The following is a 15,405-nucleotide window of genomic DNA, read 5'->3' on the forward strand; positions in this document are numbered from 1 at the left end:
CACGCGCACACACACTCCTCACAGTTCTCGGCCCCCAGCTGGGCCGGAGGGCAGATTTCCGGTTCACATGCCCCCTCACTGTAATAGCACATGACTCTTAATGAGGTCTGAGCTGAGTACTGGAGAAAAACCTGCGGTTATTTCTTCTAACCTACTTCTAGCGAGCCAGCAGGGGAGATGGTTCCTGCTGTTCCCACGAGCCTCAAAGGGTAAACTACAATTCTGATGATACAGGGGACCAGCTAGGATCTGAACCCTGGGCAATAATGGGCTTGTAGCCTGCAGTCCTTCCCTATGGCTGCTTCCATTTGTTTACGTTTGTCACCTTAGCAGGCCCATACCAGCTCCGCACACACCCTGAGACCAGCCAGAGGACAAGTCTAGGCGAGTGAGTGGGTTCCCCTTACACACGTTCCCTGACACGCCCAGACCCTGGGTGTACCAGGAACACTTTTTAGTCTCAGTCTGTCTTGGAGGCACCCTTCCTGTCCCTCTCACACCAAACTGTGGCTTGGAACTGGAGAACACTCGAACGCCAGGTTTTATTTCCAGTCTCTCAGGTATCCATTTTAGTGGTTGTTCAGCTGTGACAGAGAAGGAAGAGTAGGGGACACAGTTGGCTAAGTGCCTTCCCCAAAGGTGTGCAGCCAGAATCTGTGCCACAGCCCCTACTCCCGCCCGCTCTAAGGGCCACGGGAATAAGAGCTAAAACAGCTGGAGGTCAGCACTGAGGAACCGTAGGAGGCAGGTCAAGCCTTAAGGGAAGCCCTAGTCTGCCATGCTGCCAGTCCTCATCAGTCCCACCCCAGGACGGGCTGAAAGCATCCAGGAAGGCAGGAACAGGGGTGTGTATAGATCCTTAATCCCCAGGCTGGCAGGGCCAGCCTCTGCCCAGGGCACCTACTAATTCCCAAACCAAACAGCAGGTAGTGTTGGGCATAATGCCTGCTTAATCCCCTGGGAGCCTGGGGCTGGCCATGGGCCTAAAGATTCCCACACTCCTGAGTTTTTAAGGAAGGGGTAAATGCTTCTGCTTTGCAGCCCTAAAAATGGTATCTCCCGGCCCCCTACCCCACCCCAGAGTTTCTCTGTGTAGCCTTGGCTCTCCTAGGCTCACTTTGTAGACCAGGCTGGCCTTGAACTCAAGTGATCCACCTGCCTCTGCCTCCTGAGTGCTGGGATTAAAGGCACGCACCACCACACCCAGCAAGAAAGGATATCTTTAAGACCAGGCCTCTCAATACCCAAGACAGCCTCTTTCCACGACTGTCACCATGAACCTGGCACTTTGCTATGCATGGACCTGTGTGTGAGGGAGACAAAGGCTTGTGCAGTGTACAAGCTGCACAGCTGTGCACAGGTGCTTGCCCACCCACACTTCTATTAACAAACACAGCTGTCTAAGATTATTTTATTGAGGAGTATGAGGCAGGGAGAGGTGGGGGGGCATTGCAGCCTCCCCAGGCCCCACCAGGGGGAACAGACCCCCTCCCACCTCCTAAGTGGCTCCCCCTGTATTATGGGGGACTCTGTGCAAACTCTGCCCCAGGGGGGGAAGGAGCAGGGTGTCAAGTGGCAGCAGCTGGGATGGAGGGTGCTATTGGGTGCTGGGGGGCTTGTAGGGCTCCAGGAGGAGGGCAGAGAAGGTGTTGACTTTGTCGGCTCCCCGAACCTCGTGGGGTAACAGCGGCAGCTTCACAATGTGAAAGTCTTCATACAGGTCTTCCATCTGTAACGAGGTTAGAGAGCGGGGAGCAGAGATGGGAGGGCAGAAGGGGCTTACAAGGGTGTGGGACGTCAGGGCAGATGCCTCTTACTATGGTAGGTGGGAGTGGGGCTAGCAAATCCGGGAACGGACTTAGGTGTCACGTTTCCCAGTCCAGCCTGAGTCCTCTATAGACACAGAAGGCTCAGGAGTGGGAAGAGGGGAGGTCAGCAGGAGACACGGAAGGTCAGACAGGATTGAGGGCATCCCTCTGCACAAAGCTTCAGGTACTAGTCTCAGCAACACCAAAATGAAGGAATGGCTGCACACATGCACGCATGCGCATTGGCACTCGCGCTAGGCTGAGCCTGGAAAGATGAGCACACCTGGTCCAGGTATTTGGCCTGGATCTTGTGCCGAGCCTCACACATCTTGCAGGGCTTCTCAGGGTCAGGGAAGACAAGCTGGTTGACGATGATGTTGTGGGTGTCGATCTTGCACTTGGCCAGCTCCTGGATCAGCCGCTCGGTCTCATACAAGGATAAGAATTCTGCGATGCACACACAGATGAAGGTCGTCTGTTCCTGTGGGGCACAAGACAAGAGCGAGGGAAGGGAAACCTGCCTGTCCCCACCCTCAGGATCCTCTTACCACCTGCTGGATCGGGGGACAACTCACGGGGTCCTTGAACTGTTCACTAACAGATCGGATGACCGGCAACGTCTCCTCTAGCTTGGAGGCCAGCTGGTCGGCATTCATGTCCCCCAGGCCCAACATGTTGCACATCTGTGGGAATGAGGCAACAGGCTTGCTACCTTCCTGGGCCCGTCAGACTCTCTGGGTCAGGGGCCTGCTGAATAATGCAGCATCTCCATTAAAGGTGGGGGGGGGGGTCTGGGGCCAAGTTGTGGGGTAAGGGCTGTGTAACTTTAGCTCTTCCACTCTGTGGGCAAACATGGCCAAAATATCTGACCTCTTGAATTCTCCCTTTTCCCATCTCACCACACCTTACCTTCAAGAGCTGTTGTGTGTGTGTGTGTGTGTGTGTGAGGTGTCATGTGTTTTATTACAAATTGGTGCTAGAGACTTCTATCTGAGGCTGGAGGAAGGCACAGAGGCCACATGCAACCTCTAGAGTGGCCAAGTATCTTCATTTTTAAAAGAAAGTATTATGTGCTGTTTAAGTGATTACAGTTGACAGAGAAGGAAAGACCCAGAGAAAAAGATTGACACGAGGTCACATAGCAGGAAGCTGTGGAGGGAGGCAGTCCATTTCACAGGGGAGCAAACAGGGAGACCGCGCCTCTTGCTCTGCCTCAAAGAACACTGCTCGGCTCGGGGGAAGACACTGTGCGGGGGAAGCGTGCGTGGCACCTGCCTGTGAGATGAACGGGCTGATCTGGTTCTTGATCTGCATGAGGCGGCCCAGGCCGCGCTCCACGATGGTGGGGAAGTTCAGGAGCCTGAGCGTATGGCCAGTGGGGGCTGTGTCGAACACCACCACTGAGAAGTTCATGCCTTTCACCAGCCTGAGGGGAGATGAGGGTCAGGCTCACACCAGAGGCCCTCTGGGAACAAATGCCCCCAACCCCTACCAGGCCGACCTCATCATAGCTCATGGCCTCATCGATGTCAGGACAGCCCCCCCGCAACCCTTACCAGGCTGACCTCATGACCTCAGCATAGCTCATGGCCTCATCGATGCCAGGACAGGCCCCCTAATCCCTACCAGGCTGACCTTATGACCTCGGCATAGGTCATGGCCTCATTGATACCACGACAGCCCCCCCCGCCCCCGGCTGACCTCATGACCTCGGCATAGCTCATGGCCTCGTCGATGCCAGGGAAGGCGCTCATGGCCTCCTGCATCATCTTCTTGCCCATGCTCAGCATGTTGTCTTCCTCGAAGAACTCATCAGGAAGCTCTGCCACGCCCAGGCTCGGGTCTATCTCCTGGGGGCCGAGGGGACCAGACTCAGGCTGCTGCGATGACGGACTCCCAGGGGGGGCCTCAACTCCTAGGTGCAGGCCAGAGGAAGCCCATGTAGGGCTCCAATCACACAGGATCCTGGGTCTGTTCCATCAATGGTTTAACCTTCACAATCAAGTAAGAAACGATGGACTGGGACTAGGGGAGGCCCTCCCAAAGATAAACTGAAACCCGAACTCATTGCAGGAACATGCCCAGGCACCCAAAATTCGTCTTCCCAATAAGCAACCACAGCTAGTTGAAGGTGCTTTCAGGTCACGGCTCTAGTGTGGGTCACCCTTGATTATGACTCTTTAATGTTTATAAATAAGATCACTCTGTAGCCGAGGCTGGCCCTCCTTACTCTCCATCAGGCTCAGCTAGCTTCAGTTATTCTCTGAAGGCCACTTTGATTGTGTTCTCTCTCCCTGCCCAGTAGCTGTCCCTCTTGGGTACTTTTTCCCCCCTACATTTCTGAGGGAGAAAGCAGCCTGGCAGATGGAACCGAGGGCTTTATACAGGCTAGGCAGTGAGCCTTCAAGTTATGGCTCCACCCACTCACTGGAAGAGTCTAAGCAGGTGCTCTCCCACTGAGCAATCCCCAAGCCCCTTAAAGGTGGTTTCTAGCTGGGCACTGGACCTCAGGACCCCAGCATCTGACTAGTAGATTTTATTTTATTTTATTTTATTTTTTTGATTTATTTATTTTATTTATTGCATGTGAGTGCTTTATCTGTAGAAGAGGGTATCAGATTACATTAAAGATGGTTGTGAGCCACCATGTGGTTGCTGGGAATTGAACTCAGGACCTCTGGAAGAGCAGGCGGCGCTCTTAACCACTGAGCCATCTCTCCAGCCCCCTGACTAGTAGATTTTAGATAGGAGCTCTACTTATAACACCAGGCCTGGCTTGCTCCCTCCTCCAATCTTGGCTACACAGATTGCTTCTGCCCTTTTCTTGGCTGTTGATAGTCTCCCTGTTCTGCTTTTCCACAGCTATTTGGTACTGCTGCTTTAGGGGCAAAAATCTATCTGGTCAGTTAGTCATCCCTGCCCCCATTCCCAACGGGAGAGCGCAGTGGCGGCCTGGAAAGCCACACCCTCCCTACTCTCAAAAGTGTCTGTGGTCGCCTTGTCCCTCCCCAGACCCCTGTCTCATTCACTGTGGAAGTTCCAGCCTCGGCAGAAAAAAAGTCCCTGGCTGGGCCTGGGGGTATAGGCTTGTAAATCCAACTATTCAGGAGAACGAGGCAGGAAGGTTGCAAGCTCTGCTGATGCTACAGTGAACTCAAAGCTGGCTGCAACTGTGCTAAAATCCAATGGAAAGCAACAAGCCAAAACCACAAACAAAAACTTAACAGGTCAGGCCAAGTAGTGGTGCTGCACACCTTTCATCCCAGCATTTGGGAGGCACAAGCAAGCAGATCTCTGTGAGTTCAAGGCTAGCCTGGTCTACAGAGTGAGTTCTAAGACAGCCAAGGCTACACAGAGAAACTCTGTTTTGAAAAAACCAAAACCACCACTACCACCAATACAAAACAATAAAACAAAACAAAAAACCCCCCACCCAAAACCCAAAAGGCCAGTGAGATGGCTTAGCAGTAAAGAAACCTGATTCCAGCTGGGCAGTGGTGGCACATACCTTTAACCCCAGCTCTTGGGAGGCAGAGGCAGGCGGATCACTGTGAGTTCGAGGCCAGCTGGTATACAAAGCAAGTCCAGGTCAGCCAAGGTTACATAGAGAAACCCTGTCTCAAAAAACCAAAAACCAAAATCAAAACCAACCAACCAACCAAAAAACTCAAACGCCAAAAACCAACCCACCAACCAACCAAAAAAAAAAAAAAAAAAAAAAAAAAAAGACAGAAAGAAAGAAGGAAAAAGAAACCTGATTCCACCAGGCGGGGTGGCACACGCCTGTAATCCCAGCACTTGGGAGGCAGAGGCAGGAGGATCTCTGTGAATTCAAGGCCAGCCTGGTCTACAAAGTGCGTCCAGGACAGCCAAGGCAACACAGAGAAATCCTGCCTTTAAAAAATTTTTTAAGGAAAAACATGGGGTTGTAGTACCTCATCTGCCCCCAGGAAACACCCCAGTTCCACATACTTCCCTCTGATTTCCACCCCTGGCCAACTAAGCCCTGGTTCTGTGTGCTAGACAGAGCTCAGCCTTCGAGAACTATCGCTTCTATCTCTCTATCTACTCTGGCAAGGTCCAGCAGCAGTCAACTATGCCCAAACACTTCTCTCTCAAAGCCCTCTAAAGCCAGAGGTGCTGCTGTGCTCCTGCAGACTCAGCTGCTCTCGAGGCTGAGGCAGGGGAATCACCTGAGACCAAGGCTAGCCTGGGCAGCCCAGTGAAAGTCTGTCTCAACAACTCCCCATCTCCCTTTTGTGAGGTCCCCATGTCTCAGCTCCCATCATGATAGTTACCCTCACTAAAGCCAAGCAATTTTATGGCTGGGCGCAGTGGCGCACGCCTTTAATCCCAGCACTGGGGAGGCAGAGGCAGGCGGATTGCTGTGAGTTCGAGGCCAGCCTGGCCTACAAATCAAGTCTAGGACAGCCAGTGCTACCCAGAGAAATCTTGTATTGAAAAACCAACCCCCTCCCCACAAAAAAAAAAAAAAAAAAAAAAAAAAAAGCCCAGCAGCAGCAACAACAACAAAACAGTGTGGGCTGCTGTTCCAGAGGACCCATGTTCAACTCCCAGCATCTACAGAAGGGCTCACTACCATCTGTAACTATAGTCCCAGGGGATCTAACACCCTCTTCTGGCCCCTGAGGGCATTGCACCCACATGGTGCACAAACATACATGCAGGCACAGCAGCTGTGCAATTTAAACAAACAAACAAACAAACAAAAAACAGGGCTGGAGAGATGGCTCAGTGGTTAAGAGCAGTGACAACTCTTCCAGCAACCACATGGTGGCTCACAACCATCTATAATGTGATCTGATGCCCTCTTCTGGCCAGCAGGGACAAGCAGGCAGAGCATTGTGTATATATAATAAATCTTAAAAAACAAAACAAAACAAAAGAAAACCAAGCATTTTTGGTCAGGCACCAGGACACATACCTGTCATACCTGTTACCCCAGCACTTTGGGGGAGGGGGGAGGAGGATCAGAAATTCAAGGTCAAATGCAGGCGGATCTCTGTGAGTTCGAGGCCAGCCTGTTCTACACAGCGAGTTCCAGGACAGCCAGAGCTGTTAGACAGAGAAACCCGTCTCAAAAAACAAAACAAAACAAAACAACAACAACAAATTCAAGGTCATCCCTTGCAACATATCAAGTTTGAGGCCATACTAGACTACTACTCGAGACTCTTGTCTCAAAACAAAACAAACAAGGGCTGGAGAGATGGCTCAGAGGTTAAGTGCATCAACTGCTCTTCCTGAGGTCCTGAATTCAATTCCCAGCAACCACATGGTGGCCCACGACCATCTATAATGTGATCTGATGCCCTCTTCTGGCCTGCAGGTGCACACGAAGACAGTATACTGCATACATAATAATAAATAAATCTTTAAAAGAAAAACAAAAACGAAAACAAAAAAAATACCAAATAAGAAACCAGAATAATCGGGATCAGAGAGATGCCTCAGTGGCTAGGGGCACTTGCTGCTCTGGCAGGGAATGAGGCTTGCTCCCCAGCACCAACATCAGGCAGCTCACAACACAACTGAAGATATATCCGTGGCTCCGGGGCATCTGAAGTTTTCTTTGGGCCCCTCTAAGACTTCATGCAAGTGGGACATGCCCATCACACACAAGCGGTCACACAAACACACACACACACACAAAAGTAAAACATTAAAAAAAACCAAAAAAACAAAAAACAAAACAAAAACAAAACAAAACAAAACAAAAGATGGCCTACTGGACAAAGCATTTGTGCAAGCGTGGAGACCAAAATTTGGATCTCCAGACGGCACATAAAGGTGGCCGCGGTAACGTGACTACACAATCCCGGGGCTGCTGCGGTGAGATTCAAGGCAGAGAACCCCCGGTGGCTCTCAGGCCTGTGTAAACAGTGGCAGCGAACAACAGACTCTGTCTCCCACAAGGTGGAAGAGCGGGCACCAACACCTGGAGATGTCCTCTGACCCTCACAGTGGTACACAGGCACCGGTGTATGCACACACTACGCTACTACACACACGCACACAGTGAGAGCAAGACAGAGACAGACAAAACCCCCTGGTAACCCTGTTGCTTTACTTTCAGAATGTGCCCCAAATCTAACTATGCGCCTCCTACCATGCTTTCCTTCTATGAGACTACTGTGTCACTACGACCTGGGGACATTCAGCCTTCTTGTTTCACTTCCCAACATCACCCCTGATTTGCAATCCAATTTCCATTTGACAGCCAGACACATTCTTTTTTAATATCCTTTTTTTGGGGGTGGGTGGGGGGGGGTGGTGAGTGTTTCAAGACAGAGTTTCTCTGTGTAGCCATGGCTGTCCCGGAGCTTTCTCTGTAGACCAGGGTGGCCTCAAACTCACAGAGATCCTCCTGCCTCTGTCTTCCTAGTGCTGGGATTAAAGGTACATGTCACTATTCCCAGCTGTTTTACATTTATTTATTTATTTATTTATTGGTTTTTCGAGATGGGGTTTCTCTGTGTTAGCCTTGGCTGTCCTGGGCTCACTTTGTAGACCACGCTGGCCTCGAACTCACAGTGATCCGCCTGCCTCTACCTCCCGAGTGCTGGGATTAAAGGCGTGCGCCACCACGCCTGTCCTACTATTATTTATTTAAAGATGGGGCCTTACTATTGCGCCCTGCTGGCCTCCCATTCACAGCGATCCACCTGCCTCTGGCTCCCTTAGTGCTCCGCTGGGATTAGTGGTAGGTGCCACTACTGACCAGCCCCTTTTCAAACCGGAGAGCTGGGGAATATGCAGCTGAGCACTGGCCTAGCATGCTGGATGCCCAGGGTTTCATTTCAAGAAGCAGCAGCAGCAGCAGCAGCAGCAGCAGCAGTATCACCACTACCAAGAAGAATAACAGCAACAGTAACATTGAGTATGGAGTGAGAGAGATGCCGCAGCAGTTAAAGAGTGTGCACTCTAATAAAATATATTAAAAAAAAAAAAAGTGTGCACTCTTCCCAGAACCCACACAGGATTGGGAGTTCACAATGGCCTGTAACTTCAGCCCAAGGGAGACCTGATACCTCTGTCTGTCCCTTGCACACACAACTAAAAATAAACTACATCTCTCGAAGAATAGCTCTGCATATTAAGGAGGGGGGGCGGAGCCTTCTATCAAACTTAGACTCAAAGCCAAACTGCTTGCCAAGCCAGTGCGCACCCCCAGATAGTCTTCCTCCTTTCCTTCACTTCCCTGCTTAGTTCTAAGTGATCGCCTTCCTTCCTGCTCCTTATTAAAGGTTTCCTTCCCCAATGTTCCTGTGGGGGTACGCTGGGGAAAGTGTCACAGACACACCCAAGAGATGAGTAGGTAGATATGAGTGGCCTGGTGGCTGCTGCTAGGTATGTTCCCCAAAAGGCCTTATGGTTGTGGCTGATGAGATGGCTCAGCGGCTAAGAGCACCGCTCTTCCAGATGATCTGGGCTAGGTTCCCAGTACCCAGATGGTGGCGCATGGCCATCTGTAATTCCATTCCCTGGGGCTCTGATGTTCTCTTCTGGCTTCCATGGATACCAGGCACGCACTCCGAGGTAAAACAACCATCACTAAAAACAGAACCGAAACACCTCAGCCAGAGCTGATGCAGCTTTACTTACCATAGCAAAGAGGTTGTCATAGCCTTTGACCTTGGTAGGCACCTTGGAAAACTTCTGATCAAAAGCATCTGAGATGTTGTGAGCTGGGTCTGTGGAAATGATTAGAACACTCTCACGTCCCTTAGACAGCTGGACCGCCAGGCTGCAACTGCACACAAGAAAGGTGGGAAGAGAGGAGAGAGGAGGCAGCTTTGGGTGTGCGGTTTGTGGCAGGAGACAGGAGACGCAAGGTCAGGCCACGGAGAGCTGGGCCAGCAGGAACCTTAAGAGCAAAGTATGGATCCCGATGGGATCAAACCATACTTAATCCTTGCCGGGATTACCGCCCGACTCTTGCATTTGAATTGGATTGGTTGTGCAATATTCTGTTGACTGATTCGGTCTATTCGAGTGCCTGCTTCTTTCTTTCTTTCTTTTTTTTTTTCCTGGCACGCAGTGGCACAATCCAGCTGTCCAGACAGCACGGATTGCTCTTCCTCCCTCCCTCTACTTGCTCAGGACAATGAACTGAGGCACTGTAATCATGCACCTCTCCCCCCCCCCACCCCGTTCTCCGCCTTCCCTCTCCGGGATCAAATGAAAGGCTCGTCATACTAAGGACAGTTTGTTTTAGTGTCACCCGTTCTACTCTGAACTCCCTTGGGGTTACTGTCCGGCCGACTGCGGCATTTAAATGCTCCTCTGCACACCCCACGCGCTGGATTCACAAGACTCAAAGAGTATGGATAATTCAACTCAGGATGGCATGCTTGCATTCGGGAGGTATGTTCAGCAAGCTGCAGTAACTTCCCCGTAGAACCCCGCTCAGCTCGCTCTGCCTGCCCCACGGGGAAGAAAAATCCGGTCCTCCCCTTCGTCCGGTGGTACATCCCACCCGTCTTTTTTCACCCCACCAGAGCTCCCTTACCTGCACGTGGTCTTACCAACGCCACCCTTGCCCCCGACGAAGATCCACTTAAGGCTACGCTGCTCGATGATATTGCTAAGCGTGGGTTCCAGCGGCTCGATATCAGGGGCGTCCTCGAACTCCTCTGCTTCAACCCCCCACCCGGCCACCCCCGCCGCCATCTTGGAGCCGGCTCACGTGATCAATCGGGGCGCACCATGTACGAAACACCTACAGGGGAACTAAGTCTTCCACGTCCCTGTGCAGGCTCACAGCCCGACTTATTTTCCTCATGCGCTGGCATTTAGGGACGATGATCGCTATATTTTCACAACCGTTTTATGCGTCGGGGGCTCACCTTGGTGAATTCTTGTTTGTAGTTTTCTAACAATGCCCCTGTCTTGTGAGCATATTGGTATGACCCATTCTATTGCCCTTCCCTGATTGGTCCCTAAGTCCTGCGGCACGTTTTCATTGGCTGAATCTTGTCTTACTTTCACTAGGCACGCTAAAGTCCCTGCAGGCGTCAAACTCTCCTTAGCAACCAGTCAAACATCCTAAGCTCCAAGTGAAGTTACGAGAGCAGAGGTATCTCTTGGCTCGATTCTATAGGCTCAGTTTCCTAATGATCTTTTCCCTTTGACTTTCTATTTTGACCTCAACTTCTCTTCCGGTCCTCCAGTTACTCAGCTGGTTGTGACCCACCTGGCTTCTGCCGCAAACCAATCACGAACGAACTGGTTAATTGGCTGAGGGGCGCTTAAAAGCCAAGACTCCATTGGTTGCAGGGTATGTAGACTTTTGTCCTGTGTGCCCGTCAGGAAGGATGTCTGCAACAAGTCATCGTAGCAGAGAGAACTTTAATTTCCAAAACCCTTGCTGCGCTTGGCGCTCTGCCTTTTCTCTGGCTGTGCTCCATGTTAAGCAAATGCTGTTTTAATGGAATCCCTGTCCTCGGGAAGGAATACGAGGGTCTTTATTTCTTAGGTACAGCACCCAGCTCGCAACATTAACTCTTGGAGAAGAATTCAGCCTAGAAATATGTTCGGCTTCATTTGAGTGCTCCAGCCTCTAAAATACTACCCTCAGTTGCGGTGTCTAATTGCACGCAGCCAGCGGTACCCTTGTTTCAAGCGGTTAAATTCAGAGACAGATGCCCAACCCAGAGATGCTTCCATTTCTAGCAGGAGGTACCAAGTTAGATATGCTTTCTATACTTAGTTAGGGGCTACCCAAGTTCCCTAGAGTCTAATTGAGCACTCAGTCCCCAAACAAGATCCTTTCTGTTACAGAGTTCTGGTGGGATTGCGCTTTCTCAGCCCTTAGAGGGGGCCCAGGTCCCAGACAATGGTTCCGTTCTCGGGGGGGGGGGGGCTTCTGTCTGTTTAACTCGCGTCTGGAAGGATTAGGAATCCGAGGAACTGAAGGGATCCGGCTTTTAGACTACAGACCGGTCGCCAGGTCGGAACCCCTTGGCCCCGCCCAAGCCCCGCCCACTTCGCGTTGCCTTCTGGGTTCAGAACGCTCTTCCCAGTATGCTCTGCTTCAGACGAAACCAGTCCCGCGCCAAGCGCGCGGTCTGAGAGCTTTTCCCAAAGTTCTTTGCGCGGCACCTGGCGACAAAATGGCTGCCCGAGGGAGACGGGCGGAGCCTCCGGGTCGGGAGGCGCCCGGCCCGGCGGGCGGCGGCAGGAGCCGATGGGCTGAGTTGGGACCAGGAACGTCACCCGAGAGTGGGGATGACGAGGTGTCCGGCTCAAGTCCGGTGTCCGGCGGTGTGAACTTGTTTGCCAACGACGGCAGCTTCCTGGAGCTGTTCAAGCGGAAGATGGAGGAGGAGCAGCGGCAGCGGCAGGAGGAGCCACCCCCGGGCCCGCAGCGACCCGACCCACCGGCCTCCGCCGCGGCGGGCCCAGGGAATCCGAAGAGGAAGGGCGGCCCAGGCCCCACGCTCAGCTTCGTAAGGAGCCGCGGGGGTGGGGGCGGGCGCCGGGGCCCTCGTTGGCAGGGGGAGTCGTGCCCGGGAATGGGCGTCAAGGTCCAAGGCAGCCCTCTCCGCCCGAATGCCCGGACGTCCCGGTCGCTTGCTGAGAATCTTGAGCCTGGATTCCGGATGAGAGGTGTTTCTGGGCGGGAGTGGGAACCCCCAGATGTTACTCGCGGGACCTGGGAACCAGTAAATTGCATTGGAATCTACGCTCTGGGGTTAGGGGGACGCTAGATGCTAGGGGTTCCTGTTTCGTTTGTATCCAGACTTTGAACAGTGGGGACCCACATACTTAATGTGGGGAAAAGGAGGGGACAGGTTCAAATTCCGAGTCTGCTGTAATCGTTAGACTCAGACCGTAGCCGGGCGTGGTGGAACACGCCTTGTAATACCAGCACTCCGGATGCAAGAGGAGGAGAATTCGAAAGTGAGACCCTGTCCCAGCTAAACAGAGTCAACCAACCAACAACAAAAATACAAACCATTGACTTTGTGGCCTTAGGAAGATCAATCGATTCCATTCTGTGTTATTTTAACTACTGCCGGTTTATTGAGCACCTTACCTTGTGTTCGGTATTCAGTGGTGACTTTTTGACAGAAAAGAGCGTTGTTTGTTTGGAACCCGGGTGGCATACCCTGATTTTCTGTAGTTCTAATAATTGACCTCATTTCACCTTTTGATGTGAGTATTCGGTGAAGTGGCCCTAGAAAGGTCAGTCAGTACAGACCGTTAACAGAAAGAGCTAGACCAGTGGTTCCCGCTGGTACTGTTAACTGTTTAATGCGTAACTAGATTGAGAACATAAGGGTAAAGCCTCTTTACCCTTATGTAATTGGTAAAGTCTGTAGACATTTTGGTTGTTAAAACTCTTGAGAGGTGATGCTAGTGACATCTGTGGGTAGATGCCGGGGATGCTGTTCAGTATCCTACAATGCATGAGGTAACAAAAAATGATCTGGTTAAAAATCCCGTGAGTACCGGATTGAGGAGCTCTGGGCTAGATACATTGGGTATATATTCTTACTAGTTTTGAGTTTGCTTTGTCTCTGGTCTTGAGATAGAGGCTCTGAAGTGGAGAGGAGGAGATGTTGGTTTGAGAAGAACAGACGGTGGGTCAGGCCTCAGAGTCAGTTCTGTGGTTTGGGGCAAGGCTTAAGTTTCCTTAGGTCTTAAAAGGGTGTGTGAGCTGGGCAAGGTGGCAAATACATGCAATCCTAGCACTGTGGAGGTTGAGGCAGGAGGATTGCAAAACGAATTCAGGCAAGGTTACATAGCAATAACCTGTTTCTAAAAGCAAAAAGTGTGTTTGTGTGTGTGTGTGTGTGTGTGTGTGTGTCCCCAGTAGTGTGTGCCTGTAATCTCAGCTACTCAGAAGTTGGAAAAGACCCTGAAGTGCAGAATGAGCTCAGCTAGCCTGAGCTACTTTGTGAGACCTTGTCTCAAACTAAAAACAAGAGGTCTGGGCTTTTAGCTCCACAGTAGAGTGCTTTGAATACAGTAGTACACAAAAGTGATGGTGGGAGGGTAATCCCAGCAGTAACTGATGCCTAGCTGAGGGGTGAGGACAGGGTATGTCTTGGAGGCCCCAGTTAAGGGGAGAAGGTGGGATACTAAAGTGAAAACCCAGAGCAGGATTGTTCGTAGAAGAAATAGAAAGGGACAGGACCTGGATTGATGGGACAGTCAAGAGCTGAGGTAGAGAGCTTTTCCAAGAATGAGAGCAGCAGTAGTCTTACTGTCATGTTCATTTGTTCCCAACTGTCATTGTAATTAGTACCCCTAAAAAAGCCAGGCCAGATCAGGGAAGGGGAATTCGGGATGCTCTCTCAGGATTCTCCCCCTGGTTTTGCACCATCTGATTCTGAGTGTTGCCCTCTTTTCGGCAACCCGTCTTATTCCTCCCAGAGATGTGTCTTTCTCTCTAGAAAGAAGTAGTTACTACCTTCAAATAGCATAACTGAATGCGAGAGGAGATAATGTGGCCACAGTGCTCTCTGTGTGCTGTGTAGGACTCAGTAGAAAGTAATAAAGGGAACTGTTGCTGCCTATGTGGTCCCTGCTAGGACACGGTAAGGCCTGGATAGAAAGAGTTAGCACAGAGCCAGTCCCAGCAAGGTGAGCTCTCCTCTGGCCCCTTGGGAGGGTAGCCTGGGGCCCAGGACTGCCTGGGCATGGCAGCCCAGGGCAGGCGCTGAGTCCAGTGTGCTCCTCTCTGATTGCTGCGCAGGTCGGCCGGCTGGAGGAGCTGGGCGAGGCGTCGCTAGGAAGGTGTAGTGGGCCTCAGCACCGCCAAGGGCGGGCCCGGCTCCTGTAACCCTTGCAGTCTTCTGTCCCTTCACCCAGGTGGGCAAGCGCAGAGGCGGGAACAAACTAGCCCTCAAGACGGGAATAGTAGCCAAGAAGCAGAAGACGGAGGATGAGGTGAGTGGGCTGCCTAGGGGTGCCACCCTAATTGCCTTTTCTTCTAGATTCTGTGCCCAGTGGTCAGGTTTTGGATGGGTGGGCCTGGTGTAGGGTGGGAGGCTCCGCAGATAACCTTCTTCTGTTTATTTTTCACCTCAAATTCAGGGCCTTTAGGGTGATACTGGGGATGGGTCAGCTGTCTCATGGCATTCCTGACTTGTCCCCACCTTTTTGGGCATCTGTCTTCCAACCGGTCCTCTCCTCCTCCGACTCCACAGGTATTAACAAGTAAAGGTGACGCATGGGCCAAATACATGGCAGAAGTGAAAAAGTACAAAGCCCACCAGTGCGGTGATGATGATAAAACTCGGCCCCTGGTGAAATGACCCCTCCCAGGTGCTCACTCCCTGGGACTCTCTGCGATGTACATAACTATTTAATGCGGTTACGGCAGCGGCCTTCCTGGAGGACTGATACACAGAAGGAAACCAAGGCGCTTCCTGTGGCCGCGGACCGTTCTCCAGGACTCTTTTTTTTACCTTGAGCACTTGCCTCCTGAGACTTACTAGACCAGTGGTTTACTCTTCCCTTTCTTTCCACCACCTTGCTTTCTCTGGCTCTGTCTGTCTCTTCTTGCTGTCTCTCTCCTTTAGCAGTCACTTCTGAGAAGTAAAGAACCTGACTTAGTGCTGGA

At 51.7% G+C, this 15,405-nt stretch overlaps 2 protein-coding genes across 4 annotated transcripts; one reads left to right on the plus strand and one right to left on the minus strand.

Moving 5' to 3' along the window:
- Positions 1 to 1,374: 1,374 nt before the first annotated feature.
- On the minus strand, positions 1,375 to 10,526 carry Get3 (guided entry of tail-anchored proteins factor 3, ATPase). Its single transcript, XM_051168824.1, has 7 exons — positions 10,342 to 10,526; positions 9,435 to 9,582; positions 3,510 to 3,658; positions 3,084 to 3,234; positions 2,384 to 2,491; positions 2,092 to 2,289; positions 1,375 to 1,729 (listed from the first exon to the last, which is right to left on the minus strand). The coding sequence occupies exons 1-7, from the start codon at positions 10,500 to 10,502 to the stop codon at positions 1,598 to 1,600; spliced, it is 1,047 nt and encodes a 348-aa protein (XP_051024781.1). The 5' UTR covers positions 10,503 to 10,526; the 3' UTR covers positions 1,375 to 1,597.
- Positions 10,527 to 11,812: 1,286 nt separating this feature from the next.
- Positions 11,813 to 15,405, plus strand: Trir (telomerase RNA component interacting RNase). Of its 3 annotated transcripts, none has more exons than XR_007833189.1 (3): positions 11,813 to 12,280; positions 14,536 to 14,729; positions 14,990 to 15,060. XR_007833189.1 is itself a non-coding variant. In XM_051168821.1 (3 exons), the coding sequence occupies exons 1-3, from the start codon at positions 11,945 to 11,947 to the stop codon at positions 15,095 to 15,097; spliced, it is 522 nt and encodes a 173-aa protein (XP_051024778.1). In that variant the 5' UTR covers positions 11,831 to 11,944; the 3' UTR covers positions 15,098 to 15,405. The 3 variants fall into 3 exon arrangements, 2 of the variants coding, with proteins under 2 accessions (XP_051024779.1, XP_051024778.1); XM_051168821.1 differs by having other exon boundaries at positions 11,831 to 12,280; positions 14,652 to 14,729; positions 14,990 to 15,405; XM_051168822.1 differs by lacking the exon at positions 14,990 to 15,060 and having other exon boundaries at positions 11,813 to 12,257; positions 14,652 to 14,728.

This window comes from Acomys russatus, chromosome 26 (genome assembly GCF_903995435.1).
Source record: "Acomys russatus chromosome 26, mAcoRus1.1, whole genome shotgun sequence".
Taxonomy (NCBI): domain Eukaryota; kingdom Metazoa; phylum Chordata; class Mammalia; order Rodentia; family Muridae; genus Acomys; species Acomys russatus.

Excerpts from the sequence above, each read along its gene's own strand:
- Trir (XM_051168821.1), top strand. The coding sequence starts at position 11,945 with ATGGCTGCCCGAGGGAGACGGGCGGAGCCTCCGGGTCGGGAGGCGCCC. Across the intron at positions 12,281-14,651 it reads CAGGCCCCACGCTCAGCTTC|GTGGGCAAGCGCAGAGGCGG; the intron begins GTAAGGAGCCGC and ends CCCTTCACCCAG. Across the intron at positions 14,730-14,989 it reads AGCAGAAGACGGAGGATGAG|GTATTAACAAGTAAAGGTGA; the intron begins GTGAGTGGGCTG and ends CCGACTCCACAG.
- Get3 (XM_051168824.1), bottom strand. The coding sequence starts at position 10,502 with ATGGCGGCGGGGGTGGCCGGGTGGGGGGTTGAAGCAGAGGAGTTCGAG. Across the intron at positions 3,659-9,434 it reads ATGACAACCTCTTTGCTATG|GAGATAGACCCGAGCCTGGG; the intron begins GTAAGTAAAGCT and ends CTCGGCCCCCAG. Across the intron at positions 2,492-3,083 it reads TCAGCCCGTTCATCTCACAG|ATGTGCAACATGTTGGGCCT; the intron begins GCAGGTGCCACG and ends TCATTCCCACAG.